Genomic DNA, 22188 nt, shown 5'->3' with positions numbered 1-22188 from the left:
ACACATGAAACATACAAGCGTCATTGTGAGTCTTTCTGAATGTATCTTATTGTGTTTTCTCGTCTATTGCAACGGTTTGTTTTCATGTCTTAACAAGAAGGATGTGTCTCGCCTGCAGTTGACACAAAACTCTGCAGCCAGAATTCTGAGCCGCTCTAGTAGAAGAACTCACATTTCCCCCGATCCTTAAAACTCTTCACTGGCTTCCATTTTCTTTCAGGATCGACTTTAAAATTCTGCTTCTTACTTTCAGATCTATTCATGGTCAGACCTTCCATCAGTAGATTCTGATCCATCCTTACACCCCAGCTCGGGCTCTGAGGTCTGTGGATCAGAATCTGCTGATGGTTCCTGAACATGCTTCCGGACCAGAGGAGATCTACTGACTCCTTTAAGAAACATCTCAAGACACTTTTATTCGTGCAGGCTTTTCCTTGACTTTCTGGAACTCCTGTGTTGTTCTCGGTGTTATTTTGACCTTTTAAGTATACATTTTATTGAGTTTTGTTTTGATTGTTTAAGCGCCTTGTGACCCTGGTCTGGAAAAGTGCTCTACAAATATCACTTACTTACTAAACGGTGAGTAAGGGGGGTGAAGAAGAGAGTGCAGGCAGGGTGGAGGGACGAAAAAAAAAAGTGTTCAGGTTGGTAAGGCATCTTTATTGAAGCGAGTACCTGCGTCACTCTCAGGCAACAGCATCAAACTACATTCCTCCCCGCGGTTCAAATAAAAGACAGAAAATACAGGAATGATACTTTTTAAACTCGTTTTTGTTTTGTTTTGTCGTCTGCGTTATTAAAATATCTGATTACGAACAGGAAGAGCATGTGTCACAGTATCTCTGTCAACCAGTCGTCCCACAAAAAGATTCTAGACCGTCACACGTCGGTGGATAAAAAAAAACCCATCTGTGGTCAAGTGTGTGTCGGATGAACTCCATCACCCGTCTCGGACTTTAGCAGCGAGGGAGGAGTTCTCTTGCCGGATGGCCTTGTAGTCCTCCAGGATCTTTTCGAGATTAGCCACCGTCTTGTTTCCCGTCTCCGTCTCGATCTGTAGACGCGCAGGAGAGAAGTAATTTTGAGTGATTTAGGACACGAGCTATTAATAAAGTTAAATCAAAGTGTTGATATTCAAAGAGTCCACAGACCTGCTCCTCCAGATCTCGGATCTCTCGGAGGATCGTTCCGGTGTCTTCGATGGTTTGGATCAACTGATTGCAGTTCTGAAAAAACACAGCGAAGTCGTTTCGTTATTAAATGCAGGATGTCGACGATTTCGGTGTTTTTTGAGCTCTCACCTCGTGCAGGGCGGCCAGGTACTTGTAAGATTTACGCACGGACTCGTCTTTCTTCGCATCCTGGAGGAAATAAAAAAAAACAAACATGTTGGTCCAATAAATAATGTTTATGTGAATTTAATTTATATTTATATGTAACAATTGTATTGATTTTTTAACAGAATGATGACAAAAGACATGAAAACAACAACAAAAATAGAAAGTAAAAGGAAATCAATGAGGTTTTTGTATAGTTTTTGTACATCGGAAATTCAGACTTAGTCAAGTTTTTAATTGACAAAAGGAAACTAATATTAATAATAATATAATATATATATAATTGTTTTAATTTAAATAATAAACAAAATAGAAAGATGATAGTATTACTGACAGAAAACCATTAAATCTAATATTATTAATAATAAAAAATAACCTGCAGATTTTGAGCATAAATGAACATACTTTAAATATTTCAGACAAATTACTCCATTTTATTAATTCAATTTTAATTTAAAATGACGTTTACTAATGAACATAAAGTCATTTTCCTATTTTACACTGGTTTATGAGTCTGTAAGAGAGATACTCGTAGGCTGCTCCTACTCCCAGCGTGGAAAACCAAAATCTACTTTTTAAATGCTTTTTATAACAAACTTAATTTTAAGTTGGTTTATTTTTAATTGCTGTATTCCTCAGTTTTGCACTTTATTATTAAATTAAATTGAAAATGCCAGCAAGGCGCATGAAAAGTAGTGAGTTCAAAATTGAATCAACTTTCAAAGAGGTCGAACACCGTCAGAGAAAATATAAACATCCGTCTGCTGCACCTTGAAGATGAGCTCATCGGTCACAGCGAAGGTTCGATCCAGTTTCCCAGTCAGACCGTTGATCTCCTTCTGCAGCTCCTTGGTGTCCGACAAAACCTGGAGGAAAAAAAAATTTGAAGCCAAAACATGTCAATATCCACGAGAACACAGACGGACCTTCTTGTAGCTTGTGAGTCTTGACGAGTCACTAATGTTACTTCAGAGAAAATACCATCTATTATCAAAACAAGACACCTTAAAGCAAGTAATAATCAATACAACAGAAACTATATAAATATTTCTTTCTTTATGTGCGGCCCAGTAACAAACGCCTCACGGATCGGTACCGGTTCCTGGACTGGGTTTTAGAGACAAATGCTCCAAATTACTTTGTATGTCCTCGATTCAAGTTTTAAATATCAATACTGTGAATATAAAGTAATTAAAATAAAGTCATAACTCATTTTTCAACAGTTATTTCAAGTCATCGACTTATAAAGTTAAGCAAATGACCTCCCAGTGCTACGATGTAGCTAATAATGCAACTCCTTATCATTATTATTTATATTAAATCAGCAATAAAACGTGTGGCAAATAAGAAGTAATGACCTTGATAATTTCCTCCTTCTGCTTCTTGATGTTGCTCACAATCTCCAGGATCCTCTCCGTGTACGCAGACCGGGCGGCGTCCTGAGGAAGACTCTCCAGCTCGGACACCTTCGTCAAAGAGAACATATCCGTCGATCAAACTGGCCCCGAAACGGTGGTCAATAGTTTGAGTGGGAAAAGTTGGTACCAGCTGTTTGTGCACTTCCTCTTTCTTCTTGGCCTCCTCCGTGGACACTCGGATCTTTTCGTGCATGGATTTGATCTCGGACAGTTTTCTAGAAGACGCCAGCTGCAGGACGACAGATCGGGGTTAATGACTTGATGAAGACGAGGGTCTTAAAAGCTTCCGCTTACATCCTGGTGGCTGCAGATCTGCTTGAGCCTGCGGTGCTCGTCGATGAGTGGAGCTCTGTGCTTCTCCCACTGAGCGGCCAGGTGGACCACCCGATCGCTGCTGGCCTCCACCACCGCCTGAGAGGAACATATTGAACCTCGGATCACACGAAGAGCTTCGGTCTTACCTGAAGCTTCGCTATGTTGTCATCCGCGCCTGGGAGAAGGTCGATGGTTTTCTTCTTCACCTGGACCTTCTCTTCCTGATTGTTATTCGTCAGCTCGGTCTGTGACAACTCATCCAACACCTGCGAGCAAACAAAGCCACACATCAGGGTCCGAAAAATACATCATATTTATCGGGTCTATGACCAACATTAGCATGGAAAAATAAAATCAATGCTCACAACATATCGCAAGATTTTTTTTTTTTAATATTCAACAGTATCAATATTCAACAGCATTATATAGATTAAAAAAAAAGTTTTTCACTCATCAAATCATATTTTTATGTGATTTATATTTCAATAAATCATGTACAAATGAATGTTTTCATTTACAAAAAAAAAAGTTTGTGTGTTTCAATTAAACTTCTGTCCCAGTTAAAGGAACAATAAATTCCTGCGAGATCCCGGCGATGACTGAGGACGAGAGGATACAGTGGACTCAAGCAGCTTTTAAAGCTGATGTTTGGACAAATTTTGGTTTTAAAAAACAAATGAAAGCAGTTACGACTTTGTCAAGAGTCATGTGTAAATTCTGCAACACCAGAGTCAAGTACTCGACAATACTACACATGTATCCTTGTTACTACAGTTTACGTATCTTTATCCTTGTCATATGTATCGTATCATCAGATTTTTGCCAACACACAGCACTAAGTGTGAAGCATCATTGTGGTTACTTATAACATCCTTACAAACTGTAGGAACTAACTTTTGTCTACATTACATTTGGTTTTTAAAGCTTTAACAAGCCACTTAAAATGACTTAGCAGGCCAGTTTTGGACCCCAAGCCTTGGGTTTGACACAGGGTAACGAGAATTATAGCAAACAACTCATACTTCAGCACTAACAGCAACACACAAAGAGAGTGTCTGGTGTGTGTGACCTGTGAATGAGTGACGTTCATGTGCTTCATATCTGCAGTCAGCTGATCCAAGTCAGTGCAGAGCTTCTGGAACTGCTGCTGCAGAAGCGACAGCTCCTCCTGCTGGCGGAGCTGGATATCCGTCTCCGACTGGCGTCCGGTGGGGATCAGGGGGGCCGCCGCCGCCGCCGGCTCCTGCGGAACACAAGCGATAAGCAAGAGAGACCACGGAGCTGCACACGATGGCGTGTCTGAGTCAACCTGGGCGAAGGTGAACTTCTGCGTGTGGGTGAAGTGGGAGCCTTTGGCCAGGATGTGATCGGAGCTCGTGAAGGTCTGCAGGAGCTCGTTGAGGTCGGTGTTGGAGCGAAGCCCGCCAGAGGAACCGTCCGATGAAGCTGCTGAACGCAACTGTTCCTGGATGCGTTTGCGCAGTCGAGCCCGCTTCCTGGCCCTGTAGTCCTGTTAACACATGGTTACACACAGATGTTAAACTATTGATTTGGCTGACAAAGAGTAGGAAATACTAAACAAAAAATGTAATTGTATTGACCCCTACCTGCGGGGTGAGTCGAGAGAGAAGCCCCTGAGTGTTCCACTCGTTGTCCCACTCGTGGGCGGCACTCAGCTCGGCCGTGTGCACCTCCAGGAGGGAAGCCGCCGTAGTGCGAGGATGGGAGGACTGATCCGTCACAGGGGGGAGGACGTTCCGCTGGTAGTCGATTTGCTCTGAGCAAACACACATTTAAAGGGTTTAAACTTGAGTTTAAGAAAACAACCTGTTCAACAAACTTGTCAAACAGTTGAAATTTATGTAGATTCATTCTCATCAAGTTGAAATATGTACCTTTCGACACTCTCTTCCCAGGATCTATGTTGCAGTGAGGTAAACTGAGCGGCTCGGTGTGGAAGCTGCTCACGGCGCCAAAAACCTGTTGGTAGATTTATTATTAATCTGAGTCAGTGATCAATGATTTATCCAATAATGAGTGGATGACGGTTCAATTATTAACTGAACAATGAATAATGTCCAACATCTTAACCCAACCAAACACCATTTTCATTCACAGATAATACAGTATGTAATTTATTAATTATTGATAGTTCCAATTCGATTTTTGACCTCATCGGGGCCACATAAATAGAGTCAAAGGGCCACCAGGGGCACTAGGGTCGCCTCAGGTCAGCTGTAACACCTAAATATTCTCATTCTTACACAAACCAGTTTCCTTAAGTGATACTAAAGACAGCAGGGTTTCTAAATAAATATCAACTAATATTATTTCTATAAAAAATATATGTTTTAATGGCTTTTATGAAAAGAGTTTGATTTGTTTACATTTGTTCCAGCAAGCAAGGGCAGTCTGCAGTTCGGAGGCAGCCAGGGGACAGTCAGCTGGGACTTGATAGCCGCCGCTATTGATCGCTGAAGAACAGATTTACCTACAAAAATAAGACTTTTAAGCATTTACAGCGAAGAAAAGATTTTGCCGTGATAGGATTTACGTACCGGTGGGCTGGTCGGAGTCTTCGGCACTTTCTCTTGGCAGCTTCTCCACCAGGAACATGAGGAGGGAGCGGATCTCTGGTTCGTTGCTGTACAGGAACGTCTGATAGCCGATCTCACCCCGATAACCGACGTCCTGGACGACGACGTAGAAGAAGAACGCTCGGTTGTGTGACCCAAATTCTCAGACAATGACTCAGACATGTTTGCTGTCAGAAAAGTGGCTCGGAATTCTCTACATTTTTTCCACAATCTGGGAATTTTAAGGACGATCTTGTTGATCGTTTGAAGGACGATGACGGTGGTTACCTGACAGGCCTGCGCCAGGCTCATGCCCACCCGGAAGCGGGCGGACATGCCGGGCGGCAGAAGCGTCGGCAGAGCGCCGCCCAGCCCGGGGTCGATCACTCGGACGCATCGGACCACCGCCTCCACGATCAACTCGCTGGTGAACTCTTTGACGCTGGAGACATCGTCGCTGACGTCCCTGTAGGAGAACAGACACAGGAACATAGCTGTCAATGCACATATTACACTCTTGAACATCTTTTTTAAACATGTCTATGTGAGTTAAAAACTGAATAAATGGCAGGAATGATGAAGAAAAAGATCACATTGGAAGTGGGCGGTGGGACTAATAGTCAGGTCATGTGACAGACCAGCTAGCATCTATGCTACAGTATAAGATTCTTCAAGTGTCCCAGGAAGGAAAAAGACAAACAAATCAGGAAAAAATACTTACGTTCCGACCTGTCTGAGGGCGTGAATTAAGATTTTGTCAACTTCTTCCATTGCTGGAGTTGTTTAAATCGTCTATTATACTCGAGGAATAAAGTGTAGAAGAAGAGTCCGAGCCAGGGCTGAAGAACCAGCTTCCATCTTCTGTCAGCCTGGAGCCTTCAGAGACGCTGCTGCTCCTCGCTGCTCCTGACGAGACGCACTTTGTTTCCACTGCGGCGAGAGAAATGTCCGTTTATTCGCCTCACGGAGAAACATACGCGGTTTATTGACGACCACGGGAAGAAGTAAGACAACTGGCAGACTTGTTCAGTGCAAAAATGAAGTAATGAGGAAAAAGCACCTGCGCAAGGGATTGTGGTTAATGTAGTCATTGGATGGTTTTTATATTAGCCATAACTCGCTAAATAAAACTACAACTCCCACAATTCCACGTAGAAGGCTATCCCATGACCGGAAATAGATCGACAGGGCTTCTCAGGACCAACAAGTACAGTCAGAAAATCTTGACATAATTTGTCTAACTTTTATTTTAGTAATATAGTTTCATCTATAAGTTTGTTTTTTTCCTTATTAAGATACTATTTTTATTCTGGGAATTTTGGTTTATTGCGATTTTATTTTTGATTTATTTTACTATTTTAGGGTAAACAGGTTTTTTTGGAGGGTTCTTTTGCGTTTATGACAGTTTAAAAAATAAATAAGATTACTAAAAATAAGCGACGTATTAATAGGTGGGAATTTACAAATTAAAAATTAAATTAATTAAATTAAATTGGAATTAAATAACTTTACTTGAACAATATTAATTAACGGGTAGAATTCAGATTTCTTGGATTAAATGCTGTTTAGTTTGTTTCGTATTGTTATTCGATGTTTTTGTTTAGTTATTTAAAAGCACTCTAAAGAGAGAAAAAGTAGAAAAAACTTCCTTATTTTTATATTAATAAATATTAAAATAAAATGACGTTATTTCCTTATTATGCATTACATAAGATAAACATATCACACACGATTTATAGTGTATATGTAAAACTAAATATAGAAAATATTTATTTTAATGAAAAAAAAATGCTCACGAGTGACATACGTCATTGTGGTTAATGTAGTCATTGAATCGTTTTTATAATAGCCATAACTCGCTAAATAAAACTACAACTCCCACAATTCCCCATAGAAGGATATCCCATGACCGGAAATAGATCGACAGGGCTTCTCAGGACCAACAAGTACAGTCAGAAAATCTTGACATAATTTATCTAACTTTTATTTAAGTAATATAGTTTCATCTATAAGTTTGTTTTTTTCCTTATTAAGATACTATTTTTATTCTGGGAATTTTGGTTTATTGCGATTTTATTTTTGATTTATTTTACTATTTTAGGGTACACAGGTTTTTTTGGAGGGTTCTTTTGCGTTTATGACAGTTTAAAAAATAAAAATAGTTATATAAAAATAAAATACCACAGTCGCTCTGTACTCTTAAACTTGAATTTTAATTTTCCTTTCTTCTTCCAAATCATCTTTGACATTTCAATTATACTATGTCAGTACAATAAGATATTAGGTTTGTGTGATTGCCTTTAAAAGAAAGAGTGGTAATGACAGTATAAAATTAATTATATAAAAATAAAATAAATAAGATTACTAAAAATAAGCGACGTATTAATAGGTGGGAATTTACAAATTAAAAATTAAATTAATGAAATTAAATTGGAATTAAATAACTTTACTTGAACAATATTAATTAACGGGTAGAATTCAGATTTCTTGGATTAAATGCTGTTTAGTTTGTTTCGTATTGTTATTCGATGTTTTTGTTTAGTTATTTAAAAGCACTCTAAAGAGAGAAAAAGTAGAAAAAACTTCCTTATTTTTATATTAATAAATATTAAAATAAAATGACGTTATTTCCTTATTATGCATTACATAAGATAAACATATCACACAAGATTTATAGTGTATATGTAAAACTAAATATAGAAAATATTTATTTTAATGAAAAAAAAATGCTCACGAGTGACATACGTCATTGTGGTTAATGTAGTCATTGAATCGTTTTTATAATAGCCATAACTCGCTAAATAAAACTACAACTCCCACAATTCCCCATAGAAGGATATCCCATGAGTTTGTTTTTTTTCCTTAATAAGATACTATTTTTATTCTGGGAATTTTGGTTCATTGCGATTTTATTATTTTATTTATTGTACTATTTTAGGGTTATAATAATACTTATAACGAATTATATTGATTATCAATATCACAACACAGGTTTTTTTTGATTTCTTTTTGCGTTTATGACAGTTTAAAAAATAAAAATAATTATATAAAAATAAAATACCACAGTCGCTCTCTACTCTATAAACTTAAACTCGATTTAAAATTGATTGTTCTTCTTCTAAATCATCTGACATTTCAATTATATTATATCAGTAAAATAAGATATTAGGTTTGTGTGATTTCCTTTAAAAGAAAGAGTGGCGATAAAATAGTATAAAACAGTATACAATTAATTAAAATGTATTATTAAAAATAAGTGACATATTATAAGGTGGGCATTTACAATCAAACATTAAATGTAATTAAATAACTTTTACTTGAACAATATTAATGATCGGGTAGAATTGAGTTATTGGACTACTACATTTCTTGAATTTAATGCTGTTTAGTTTGTTTCGTATTGTTATTCCATGTTTTTGTTTAGTTATTTAAAAGCACTCTAAAGAGAGAAATAGTAGAAACAACTCCTTCCTTATTATTAAATTAATTACTAACAAAAAAAAGTCCTTATTATGCATTACATAAACATATCACACAAGATTTATAGTGTATATGTAAAACTAAATATAGAAAATATTTCTTTGAATGAAAAAAAAAATGCTCACGAGTGTTATACGTCACGCCGAGTAGTACACGTGTCAAACCGGTGGAGGGCGCTGTTTCATAGGCGAGCCTGCCGGAGCGTCCACGCAGAAGAAGAGGACGAGCAAACACCGGAGCAACTGGCCTGATGTTGTTCGGATAATGTCGCCGATCGCCATGTCCCTGTAGAACCAACATCCTCGGCGGGTTGAGACGGAGCGTCGACGATGGCCGGGGAGGAGGAGCGAGCGGTGGTCCGAGTCAAAGTGAAGGTAAAAGTCATGTTTTTTCGATGATAAACAGCTGCTGCTCGTCTGTCTGTGTTTTGCTAGCTGTGGTTAAATGTCGAGCAAACAGTCGTGACAGACTTTTAAAACCGCCTCTGGCGTCTGTTCTGATCCATGGCTGCTGCTGTGTGTCGTTGTTGTTGTTGTTGTTGTTGTTCCACCGACGACTATTGTCCACGGAAACACCTTCATCAGCATCAACTTCACATGACGTCTGCCCGGTGACGTCATCACCGCTTCCCTCGATCCCCGCGACAAACATGTCACAACACGAGCATTTAATTTAATTTAGAATCTTTTGTTCCTTTGATTGTCAGGTTGTTTGACAATGTTGTCAATCTTTTGATCATCTTTTTTCAACATCAAACACAGAAGAAACTACTACATCTGTCTTCATGTTTGTTCCATATGGAGCTGTGTCAACACAGACTCCTGCAGAGCTGCTCGAAATAGATCCTTCATCTCGTGTAGACCATAATAAGGAGAGGACACAGAGTAGGATGGATTGTTTTCACGCTCCTAACTTCTTTATTATGGCGTTTGGAACATAGAAGCTTTTTTTTTTTACAGATGGTAGGAAGGTTTGCACTTTGACAGAATAAATTGAATTATTCTGTAAAACTGGTTCTTGAAAATGCATTAAAAAGATCAGATGAAAATTGTTTCACCTTTTTTATTTTTATTTGTGCAGACTTTTCTTGAACTCCTGTGTTGTTCTCAGTGTTATCTTGATCTTTTAAGTATATCTTTTTATTGAGTATTGTTTTTAATTGTCTAAGCGCTTTGTGACCCTGGTCTGGAAAAGCGCTCTATAAATATAAATTACTTACTTACTTACTTTGACATAATGCATTTCCATGTCTTTGTACCGTATTTTTCCGCACTAAAAGGCGCACTTTAAAGCCTTTAGTTTTCTCAAAAAACGACAGTGTGCCTTATAATCCGTTGCGCCTTATAGTGCGGAGAATACGGTAAATATAAAAAGAAATATTTTTAAAATCCCACTTGCAATTCTGTGTCTTTATACACACATTCAGCAGTATTTGAATTTGTACTCTAAATTGTTTCTTCTGACTGAAAGTTTTATTTCTTTAGAAAAAAGATTTATGATTTATAAAAGCAAGCAAGAATAAAATCTAAATTCAATTTTTGCTTGTTTTGGTTACTAAAAAAACACTCTTAAGTGAAATTGCTTAAACCTAAAATATCACGTGGCTTGCATAATATGAAAGAACTGTTTTGGATGAAAATGGTTTCATAAAATGACTCAAAACAGATCATTTTACCCTTCTTTTTTTAAATATATGGGTCAATATGACCCGGTGGCCCAAAAACAAACGTGTTTCTGTGTTTCCTCTGGGTCAAGATGAACGACTTCCCTGGCTTCCATAAATACACATGCAGTGGTGGAGGTTGTTCACCTTCGCCCAGAAGCCACATACGTATTCAGGCCTTCGGGTCAACTTGACCCAGAGATAAAAACATGATTAGGCATCAAGCTTAAGTTCAAAGAGTCTGTGTGTGCATCACCGTGTTCGCGCCTCCACTGAGGTAACAAGCGCTGCAGCGAAGGCAACATCCTGCAGGAGCTAAACGTGTCTCCTTCAAGCCAGCTCTGCAAAGAGGAACTGGATATTGATCGTGACGTAATGTTTTGCAGAAATGCGATGGGCAGCTTCCTGTGGAGTTTCGCTCCTTCGCTGTGGATCCTCAGATTACTTCCCTGGAGGTCCTCCAACACATCCTCATCCGAGCGTTCGACTTGAATGGGTGAGAGCGACTCCTGCAGAAACCTGAGTTTACCTGGTGTCAACAATGTCTTATTTGTTCTGGTCTGCCTCCAGGAAGAGGAACTTTGGGATCAGTTACCTGTCGCGGGATCGAACCGGTGCTGAAATGTATCTGTCTCTGTTGTCGGACTGGGACTTGGACGCCGCCTTCGTCAGTGCTGCCAAACCTTATCTCCAGCTGAAGATGGACCTCAAACCTTCGGAGGACAGTAAGAACACCATTGACTTCTAATGCCGAGGGACAGAACATGTAACCAGGACAAGCTAAAGTATACACATGATTTATGTTTAGTTTATTCAATATTTAAATCATAAAAGTTTTGACGTTTGAGGAAAAACCAAAGTTGAAATAAGTACAAAGTACTCATAGACAAAAATATGAAGTAAAAATCGTTTTTAAGAATAAGAAGGCAGTTTTAAAACAACAAAACAAAACAACACAAACAATATTTCTTTCTGCTGCATCAAAACATGCACACATTGTAAAAGTTTTTCATCAGAATATTGAATAGTTTAATTAACTTTATCTCTTTTATTGAAACGTTGTTTTATTTTTAAGGCTGAACAATTTAATTCGTAATAACTTTAATTAAAGAGTTAATTTTTAATTGAATACATGAATTCAATGATTTGTATGCTGATAATTAAAAATAAAATTGCATTCAAATATTCAAATACTTTTTCTAATTCTATTTCTCTACCTAGTTTGATATTCTAATTCCAATAATAATAATAAAACAAATCTATATTTAATATTATTTATTTTGAATCCTTTTAAATGTATTATGAAAAGATGCTATAATTGTTTCAACACTTTCATATCGAATTTACAAGAAGAATAAATAATATTGAATTAATATTTATTGGCATTAAAATACCAAAATCTTTTGTTTAAAAAAAAAACAAAAAAAAACTTGACTTTTTTTTAACCACATAATTTTTTTAAGAATTTCAACATTCTAATTGTTAAATTCTACATTTAAATTCTCTGATGCCACTGATGTGATTCAATATAGAAACGTATGTGACTTGCAGGTCCAGTCATGGAGGAGTGGGACATCATCAGCCCCAAAGACGTGATCGGTTCCGAACAGCTGGCTGAGAGAACCAAGAATCTGGCGTCTGCGGCTCTTCCCTTCACCCAGTCCTTACTCACACAGGTCCAGCCTCTCCAGCAGCCTCTCCGGGTCCTCCAGCAGCTCCGCTCACGTCTGTTCTCAACTGTCTCCAGGTGGGTCGGACGTTGTCTCGCGTCCAGCAGGCCTTCAGCTGGTCGTACGGCGAGGAGATCAAACCTTTCAAACCCCCTCTCAGCGACGCCGAGTTCCATAGTTACCTCAATGGACAGGGCCAGTTGACCCGACCGGAGGACCTGCGACTGCGCATCTATCACGGTGGCGTGGAGCCATCGCTACGCAAGGTACTCTTCGAGAAAGATACCATCTGGTAGTTTAAGAAAATACAGATAAGCTTAAATATTTTAATATTATTTTCATGATACATTATTGATATTCAACCGCACTGTATCATTTAAAAAATATATATATATTTTGTTTAATATCTGCTGGAGTCTGCTGTATCCTCTCATCCTCAGTCATCCTTGGGCGTTTTATTGCTGCTTTAGCTGTGGAGGACGTACTTACTGCTGCCCTCTAGTGGCCATTAAATTAGTTGCAACACAAAAATGAACAAACACTGCATATTTAATTTGTAAATTATTATTTTTTTCATTTTATACACTCTTTATTGAAATATAAACTACAAAAGAACTATGATTAATACATTTTCAAAGTAATTTTTTGGAAGAAAAAAACAGTAAGTAAGTAATTTTTGTTTGTATAGCGCTTTTCTAGACCAGGGTCACAAAGCGCTTAAACAATCAAAACAATATTCAATAAAGTATATACTTTAAAGGTCAAGATAAAACTGATAACACAACAGGAGTTCAAGAAAATCAAGGAAAAGCCTGAACAAATAAAAACGTCTTAAGATGTTTAAGTAATGTGAAGGAAAATATCCTGATATATATCAGTATGTTACCTTTTTCCTCTCACTCGCAAATACTCCAAATATATTGTCCCTTAAGTTTTGCAATACATTGTATCGTTGCCCCTGTGTCGTGATGTCAGTCAATAAACAGCCATATTTCCATCACTTTTCCCACCCTGGACACCCCTCAGGTGGTGTGGAGGTACCTGCTCAACGTCTACCCAGATGGACTCAGCGGGCAGGAGAGGATGGACTACATGAAGAGGAAGACGAGGGAGTACGACCACCTGAAGGGCGAGTGGACGGCGCGGGTGAGCAGGGAGGAGCTGGAGTTCATCCGCGGCAACGTCCTCAAGGACGTCCTGAGGACGGACCGCGCTCACCCGTACTACGCAGGATCGGAAGACAGTCCACACCTGACGGCCCTCACGGACCTGCTCACCACCTTCGCCATCACACATCCTCAGGTGCGACCACTTGTCCAGAGTCTCACGACTTATGACCCAGTTCACGAGGAACTTAGTTACAGTTGCTAGTGACTAGGTACTAGGGAAAGTAGCTTTTTTTTGATGAAGAAGAAAGGAAAATATATGGTTGGATGTTGTGAGCAGAAAAATCAGTAATACTACAGAGCAACGTAGAGAAATACTACAGAGCCTCGCAAAGAAATGCTACGGAGCCTTGCGGAGTAATACTACGAAGCTTAGTTGCGTAATACTACCAAGCCCGAGGAGTAATGCTAAGGAGCCTCGCGGAGTAATACTACGGCTCCTCGCGGAGTAATGCAAAGAAATCTCGCGGAGTAATACTACAGAGCCTCGCAAAGAAATGCTACGGAGCTCCGTGTGTAATACTATGATGCCTCGCTGAGTAATACTAGGGAGCATCGCGGAGTAATGCTACGGAGCCTCGCAGAGTAATACTACGAAGCCTAGTGGCGTAATACTACTGAGCCCGAGGAGTAATACTTAGGAGCCTCGCGGAGTAATACTATGACTCCTCGCGGAGTAATGCAAAGAAATCTCGTGGAGTAATACTACAGAGCCTCGCGGAGTAATACTACAAAGCCTCGCAAAGAAATGCTACGGAGCTCCGTGTGTAATACTACGATGCCTCGCTGAGTAATACTAGGGAGCATCGCGGAGTAATGCTACGGAGCCTCGCAGAATAATACTACGAAGCCTAGTGGCGTAATACTACTGAGCCCGAGGAGTAATACTTAGGAGCCTCGCGGAGTAATACTACGGCTCCTCGCGCAGTAATGCAAAGAAATCTCGTGGAGTAATACTACGGAGCCTCGCGGAGTAATACTACAGAGCCTCGCAAAGAAATGCTACGGAGCTCCGTGTGTAATACTACGATGCCTCGCTGAGTAATACTAGGGAGCATCGCGGAGTAATGCTACGGAGCCTTGCAGAGTAATACTAAGAAGCCTAGTGCCGTAATACTACTGAGCCCGAGGAGTAATACTTAGGAGCCTCGCGGAGTAATACTACGGCTCCTCGCGGAGTAATGCAAAGAAATCTCGTGGAGTAATACTACGGAGCCTCGCGGAGTAATACTACGGCTCCTCGCGGAGTAATGCAAAGAAATCTCGTGGAGTAATACTACAGAGCCTCGCAAAGAAATGCTACGGAGCCTTGCAGAGTAATACTAAGAAGCCTAGTGCCGTAATACTACTGAGCCCGAGGAGTAATACTTAGGAGCCTCGCGGAGTAATACTACGGCTCCTCGCGGAGTAATGCAAAGAAATCTCGTGGAGTAATACTACAGAGCCTCGCGGAGTAATACTACAGAGCCTCGCAAAGAAATGCTACGGAGCCTTGCAGAGTAATACTAAGAAGCCTAGTGGCGTAATACTACTGAGCCCGAGGAGTAATATTACGTATCCTCGCGGAGTAATGCAAAGAAATCTCGTTGAGTAATACTACGGAGCCTCGCGGAGTAATACAAAGGAATCTCGTGGAGTATTACTATAAGGAGCCTCGGAAAGTAATACTAAGGAATCTCGGGGAGTACTTCTACGGAGCCTCGCAGAGTAATACTAAGGAATCTCGCGGAGTAATAGTACAGATCCTCGTGGTGTAATACTATGGAGGCTTTAAAGTTTACCAACATTTTGACAGATTTTTGAGTTTCTAGATCAGTTTAAACCAGCTTTAAATAATAAGGCTTATAAGGCGCACTGTCAATTTTTGAAAAAGGATTTAAAGTGTTCCTTGTAGTCCGAGAAGTACGGTAATGAAGTTATGTGAATTATCAGTTATGTTTGAACACGCCTCGGCTACACGTGTAGCTTTTCCTCGACTCTGATCCTCATGCTGTGTTTCCAGATCTCCTACTGTCAAGGCATGAGCGACATCGCCTCCCCCATCCTCGCCGTCATGGACAACGAAGCGCACGCCTTCATCTGCTTCTGCGGCATCATGAAGCGCCTGGAGGGCAACTTCCGCCCCGACGGGCAGCTCATGTCCGTCAAGTTCCAGCACCTGAAGCTGCTCCTGCAGTACTCGGACGCCGAGTTCTACGCCTACCTGGTCTCGCGGGGCGCCGACGACCTCTTCTTCTGCTACCGCTGGCTGCTGCTGGAGCTCAAGCGGGAGTTCGCCTTCGACGACGCCCTGAGGATGCTGGAGGTGACCTGGAGCTCGCTGCCCCCCGACCCCCCCGAGACGGAGGTGGAGCTCTCGGGCCCCTCGCTGGAGGAGGCGCCGCCGCCGCCGCCGCCGCCGGACGTGGACGCCCGAGCCTGTCCGAGCCACGACCAGAAGGAGAAGCAGCGCAGGCGACACATGCTCCGGCCGTCGAGGGAGGAGCACGACTTCAACCAAAACGGCGTCGCCATGGAAACGGAGGGCGGGGAAAAGCCGGGCGACTTTTCTCAACCGGCGAAAGCGCCGCCTCCCAAGAGGAAGACTAGCTTCGGAGAGTTCAAGTACTACACCGCCCGCAACAGCGACGGCTTCGACATGGAGGAGGCGGAGCCGGCGGGAGGGGGGCGGAGCCTCAGATCTTTGCAGGGGCGACAGCTCACGGTGGACAGCGAGGACGACCCCGGCGAGAGGGCGCCGCTGATCAAGGACTCGCCGGCGACCCCGCGCCCGTTTCCGACCGGGCTCCCCATCTGGAAGGGCGGCGCCTCCATCTCGCCGACGTCTTCCCCCGACTCTCCCCCCGACTCTCCCCCCGACTCTCCCCCCTCGGGTCACGAAAGCGGGGCCTTATCGAGAAAACTCCCGAAAATGATGTCGTCCTCCGCCCAAGTGCTCAACGGCATCGCCTCGCCGGCGACCGCGAAGCCCGCCGCCGCCGCCGCCGCCACGTCCCCCTGCCACACCCAGAGTCGATCCCTCCTCTCCTCCCCCATCCTGTCCTTCGGGCGGGGCTCCTCCCTGAGGTCCTCCAGCGGCCTCTCGTCGCCCAAGTCTCCCGCCAACACGCCCGGGTCCGCCGGCCTCAAGCCGTGCTCGCTCCCGCCGCCGCAGGAGTTCGGGAAGGGCAACCCCTTCATGCTGTTCCTGTGCCTGTCCATCCTGCTGGAGCACCGGGACCACATCATCAAGAACAGCCTGGACTACAACGAGCTGGCCATGCATTTCGACCGCCTGGTCCGGCGCCACAACCTGAGCCGGATCCTGCAGCGGGCCAAGGCCCTGTTCGCGGACTACCTGCAGAGCGAGGTGTGGGACTCGGAGGAGGGCGACGAGGTCAGCTCGGACTCCCCCGTGTCCACCTCCGCCGTCCCTCGGTCGCCGCCGTCCAACGTCTCCCCGCGACCCATCTACAGCCCCCTGGCGTCCCCCCAGTCGTCGCCCAACTCCACCTACAACCTCACCACCACCATCCCGTCCCCCACAGCCTCCGTCTCGCCCACTTCCTGATCCCCAAAAACTCCTGAGATTTTTTTCCGGAAGGCCTCGTATACTCAAATGTTACTCCTCGTCGAAATGCTTGAAGACATTTACTCACCATTTATGACTGTTTTTCTGTACTTGAAGAACGACCCGGCGAGCATGTGGGGGAACTCTCGGCCCGCCGGCGCTTCACCCCTTAAATGATTGTACTTACCGCACACTTTTGCTCGGCAGTTTCGAGAACCGCCTGCTGCTCACGAGAAGAACATCAGTTGTCGGGGGTGTCGCTGGTTAACATGTCGTAACTTGGTGAACAAATTGTCAAACACACAAAAAAACCCTTGAATGAACTCACCAGCATTTAACGTTTGTAGACCAAAACTAAGAAAGACAGAAATGTTTTCTAGAAGTTATTTACAGATTATTGGACTTCAGAGTATAAAGCATTCGAGGTCGTGTTTAATGTTGGAAAAAGGGAATTCGTGTTTAATTAGCTTGTGCTTTTCATGATACCAGAGGTGGAAAGTACTAACATTTTTTACTCAAGTAAAAATACTTTGATGAAACTTTACTTAAAGAAAAGTAATTTCGAGGCTAAAAACTATTTCAATTTAAAACGTTTTTTCTACTCGGTAATGGATGTATTTTTAAATACAATACTTCGAAACATAATTGGGTAAAAGTACTTCATTACAGATACTTTAGTGAATGTAATTAGTTACTTTCCACCTCTGCCAGTTACATTTCTTTTCATTAACCGGACGCTCAAGGTGAAGTTCATACACTAGTAATAAGTAACTAGTAATGATCCGCTGCAGGATCCAAAATGAAGACGTGTGCGATGGAAGCTAATGTTTTGTTGCTGCTACTTTCATTTACCATCTCTGGTCACGGCATCAACCAGAGGTTTCGACCCAAACCAGTGACCTTACTTTGATTTTTCTTTTTTTTTCTTTTTTTTAAAACCATGTAAAAGCCTGGAGGTGACGCGGTGAGGCTGCTGTAAGTACCTGAAACCTCGCACACACACAAAAAAAACACGCATGTGCTGTACATGAGCCAAAAATATCAAGGTGTCTTTTTTTTTTTTTTCTCCCATGTGACCATGAGCTTTTTCTGTTTTGCTGTTTTGCACCCAGTGACACAAACTTTCTACAGGTTTCATGTCGCTCAAGTGGCCTATCGCTTCTGTGAACTTATTTTAATCAAGTCCTCGACTCGTTGATTAAAGAGGAGGAAGTTTGTTCAACCAGTGTGTCGGATCTGTTGGACTTTGATCATCCAAACCTTTAAGAGTGTTGTTCGGAAATAGACGAATCATAGAGTACATGGAATTATCAGTTCATATATTAATTTAAAAATGTATATGTATTGGTTAATACCACTATTAACAGCATTCACATGTATTATAAAGATAATTGAGATAGAAACCCTTAATCAAAGCAAATATGAATGAACACAGTATAGGTAACAAAGGGGAAAATGTATATCAGTGACATCAGAATATTGAGAGTTTATTTGTTTGATTTAATAATTTAATTCAATAATTTCTAGATTTAAAGTTTGAATTTTAGTTTTGTTTTAATCATTCAATTTAAAAAAAAACTGAACATTTCCTAAATTATTGAATCTCATTTAACACTTGGATGTAAAACGTAAAAATGTTTCCGCCATTATAACGTCATCTTTATATTGAATTCTATAGACTTTGAATGAACAAAGATTGTTCTATTTTTTTTTCCTGAATGTTAAAAAATAAAGTTAAACCTTTATATACAGAATATAAATGATAAATTATTTAAAAATAAATCAACCCTTTAAAAAAAAACCAAATTGAATAGAATTATTTAAATAATTAAATGCATGTTTTCAAAATAAATAAACAGCAAAAAACATTTAAATAAAAAAAGCAACATTAACGTTTTGTCTTTTTCACCTTTTGAATATTCTGATGAAAGTGTTATATTTAAAAAGGAAATTCAAATGATTTTTTTCGTATAAATATATATAATAAATAGTAGTGAATCTAATCTAATCTAAAAACTAAAGTGCAATATCAGCTACCGTCAAAAGGGGGCGATGTGTTGATATACACTTCCGGATATGACGACGTAGTGTCGGCTCTTGTGCTTCCGGTACCGGGGCAGAGCTATCGCAGCCAAACAAGAAAGATGTTGCCGCGACTTTCTCGTCTCGGGCCCGCTATACCCCGCTTGCTGTGCAATGCTCCGGCCCGGTTCGTCTCACAGTCCAAACCCACGGGCAGCACCAGCGCCATTTCACCCGAGATCCACGCGAGACATGCGCCTCACGGACCCAGTGAGGTCAGCCCGTTCGTCAAGGTGAGAGGCTCGGACGATATTGTTGTGCGAATAAATGACTTTGTTATTTGCTGTAAATATTATTTCTGGATTTTATTTGTTACTAAATACTTATTGAATAAGTTTTGGACCATTATTTTATTATACTTTTATTTTTTTTAATGTTTTTAAATCGCACATTTTTGTTGGTGGACTTTCTATGAGGATAAATACTATCAATAATGTCAAAAGTCTTCCAACAAATAGTATATAGTAAGTAAGTAATATAAATAAGTACGATAATACAATAGAGTCACATATCACAAGAACACACACTGGTGATACCAAAAAGTCACACATCACACACACACACACTGATGATACAATAGACTCACACATCACAACAACACACTCTGATGATACAATAGAGTCACACATCACTAGAACACACACTGGTGATACCAAAAAGTCACACATCACACACACACACTGATGATACAATAGACTCACACATCACAACAACACACTCTGATGATACAATAGAGTCACACATCACAACAACACACTCACACACTGATGATACAATAGAGTCACACATCACAACAACACACTCACGCACTGATGATACAATAGATTCACACATCACAACAACACACTCACACACCGATGATACAATAGATTCACACATCACACACACACACTGATGATACAATAGACTCACACATCACAACAACACACTCTGATGATACAATAGAGTCACACATCACAACAACACACTCACACACTGATGATACAATAGAGTCACACATCACAACAACACACTCACGCACTGATGATACAATAGATTCACACATCACAACAACACACTCACACACCGATGATACAATAGATTCACACATCACAACAACACACACTGATGATACAATAGTCACACATCACAACAACACACTCACACACTGCTGATACAATAGATTCACACATCACAACAACACACTCACACACCGATGATACAATAGATTCACACATCACAACAACACACACTGATGATACAATAGACTCACACATCACAACAACACACACTGATGATACAATATAATCACACATCACAACAACACACTCACACACTGATGATACAATATATTCACACATCACAACAACACACTGATGATACAATAGAGTCACACATCACAACAACACAAACACACACTGATGATACAATAGAGTCACACATTACAACAACACACACACACTGATGATACAATAGAGTCACACATCACAACAACACACACTGATGATACAACAGAGTCACACATCACAACAACACACACTGATGATACAATAGAGTCACACAACACAACAACACAAACACACACTGATGATACAATAGAGTCACACATCACAACAACACACACTGATGATAAAAAAAGTCGCACATCACACACTATTGATACAATAGAGTCACACAACACAAACACACACTGATGATACAATAGAGTCAGAGATGGACGTTTTTATTCGTTCAGGCTTTTCCTTCAGTGTTATCTTGCCCTTTAAAGTATATACTTTATTGAATATTGTTTTGATTGTTTAAGCGCTTTGTGACCCTGGTCGGAAAAGTGCTATACAAATATAAATTACTTACTTACAATATTGAATAAGTTTCTACATCATAAAAACAGTCCAGCTTTTCCTCAGTATAGTTCAGTGGACGCTTCATAGATCACTGCACCACAACCTCTTGTTAGTCTTTTACATTTCTTATTTTTTAAATAAATAAAAAAAACAATATCTTCCCTTCCTCCGCTCATCCCTGCAGAATCCCGACTACCATGGCTTCTCCGACGATCCCACGGTGGACGAGTGGAACATGCGATTGGCGTTCTTCTTCGGCATCTCGCTGACGCTCGTCGTCGGAGGAACCTTCATCGCTTACCTCCCGGACCACAAGTAGGTTCTTCTTCATGTGCAACTTTTAAATCTGTCGGTAGAACATTTTCAGCTCGATGGTACATGTATATATATGTATATATAAACATATTTTGTTTGTGTTCCAGAATGAAAGGCTGGTCCAGGAGGGAGGCGGAGCGTGTGATCGTGCAGAGAGAGCGTGACGGTCTCCCCCTCATCAGTGCGGACTATCATGACCCCAGTACCATCATCCTTCCTTCAGTTCAAGAAGATTAGATGGAACACTGACTGTAAATGAAAGATATTGTTTCGCCCCCTCATAGAATAAATATTGTACTTGTACAAATGTTTTGTGGGTTTTTTTTTTCTCTGTTCGTGGTCGTCGAGCTGTCGACGTTCCTGACGCAACAAGCCATTTAGGAAAAAAACAGAAATGTTCTCATGCTGTTCTTGGAGACAAAGAGATGTTCAATTTAAAATAAATAAAGTGTAATGATAACAAAATGGGAGTTGAGTTTCTATTTTAACTATATTTAGGATTAGAACTATTTCTTTTTTACAACTTATCGTGTCGGAGAAAAAGCAAACAATTATGTTAAAAGTTAAAGGTTTAAATCATACCTTTTTATTTAATAAATACTTTTATTTTCGATATTAAGCAATTGAAAACATAACTAAAAATAATACAGAGAGTAATAATAAAATACTATAAGATGCATGAGCATAAAACAATACCATGAGCTGAGACTATAAAATTGTAGATCAAAAACAGAGAAAGTACTATCAATTTATACTCAAGTAAAAATACTCTGAATAAACTTTACTCAAAGAA

General features: G+C 40.6%; 3 protein-coding genes across 4 annotated transcripts; 2 read left to right on the top strand and 1 right to left on the bottom strand.

Annotated features, from left to right (window-relative positions):
* Window positions 1–639: 639 nt before the first annotated feature.
* Window positions 640–6697, bottom strand: ccdc22 (CCC complex scaffolding subunit CCDC22). Of its 2 annotated transcripts, XM_087782138.1 has the most exons (16): window positions 6368–6697; window positions 5935–6112; window positions 5629–5761; window positions 5458–5561; window positions 4966–5050; window positions 4678–4847; window positions 4380–4580; window positions 4140–4313; window positions 3217–3336; window positions 3050–3166; window positions 2883–2984; window positions 2696–2803; window positions 2108–2203; window positions 1302–1361; window positions 1152–1226; window positions 640–1054 (listed from the first exon to the last, which is right to left on the bottom strand). In XM_087782138.1, exons 1-16 carry the CDS (start codon window positions 6415–6417, stop codon window positions 941–943), a joined length of 1887 nt encoding a protein of 628 aa, XP_087638264.1. In that variant the 5' UTR covers window positions 6418–6697; the 3' UTR covers window positions 640–940. The 2 variants fall into 2 exon arrangements, with proteins under 2 accessions (XP_087638264.1, XP_087638263.1); XM_087782137.1 differs by having other exon boundaries at window positions 4140–4580.
* Window positions 6698–9254: 2557 nt separating this feature from the next.
* Window positions 9255–18393, top strand: tbc1d25 (TBC1 domain family, member 25). The gene is made up of 7 exons (XM_087781944.1): window positions 9255–9500; window positions 11176–11285; window positions 11360–11514; window positions 12341–12465; window positions 12537–12725; window positions 13486–13761; window positions 15628–18393. The coding sequence occupies exons 1-7, from the start codon at window positions 9456–9458 to the stop codon at window positions 17173–17175; spliced, it is 2448 nt and encodes an 815-aa protein (XP_087638070.1). The 5' UTR covers window positions 9255–9455; the 3' UTR covers window positions 17176–18393.
* An 877-nt stretch (window positions 18394–19270) lies between these two features.
* ndufb11 (NADH:ubiquinone oxidoreductase subunit B11) lies at window positions 19271–21702 on the top strand. Its single transcript, XM_087781538.1, has 3 exons — window positions 19271–19490; window positions 21265–21395; window positions 21503–21702. Exons 1-3 carry the CDS (start codon window positions 19320–19322, stop codon window positions 21630–21632), a joined length of 432 nt encoding a protein of 143 aa, XP_087637664.1. The 5' UTR covers window positions 19271–19319; the 3' UTR covers window positions 21633–21702.
* Window positions 21703–22188: the final 486 nt, after the last annotated feature.

This window comes from Callionymus lyra, chromosome 19 (assembly GCF_982586985.1).
Source record: "Callionymus lyra chromosome 19, fCalLyr1.hap1.1, whole genome shotgun sequence".
In the NCBI taxonomy this organism is placed as follows: domain Eukaryota; kingdom Metazoa; phylum Chordata; class Actinopteri; order Syngnathiformes; family Callionymidae; genus Callionymus; species Callionymus lyra.
This window is presented reverse-complemented; position numbering and strand designations above follow the sequence as displayed.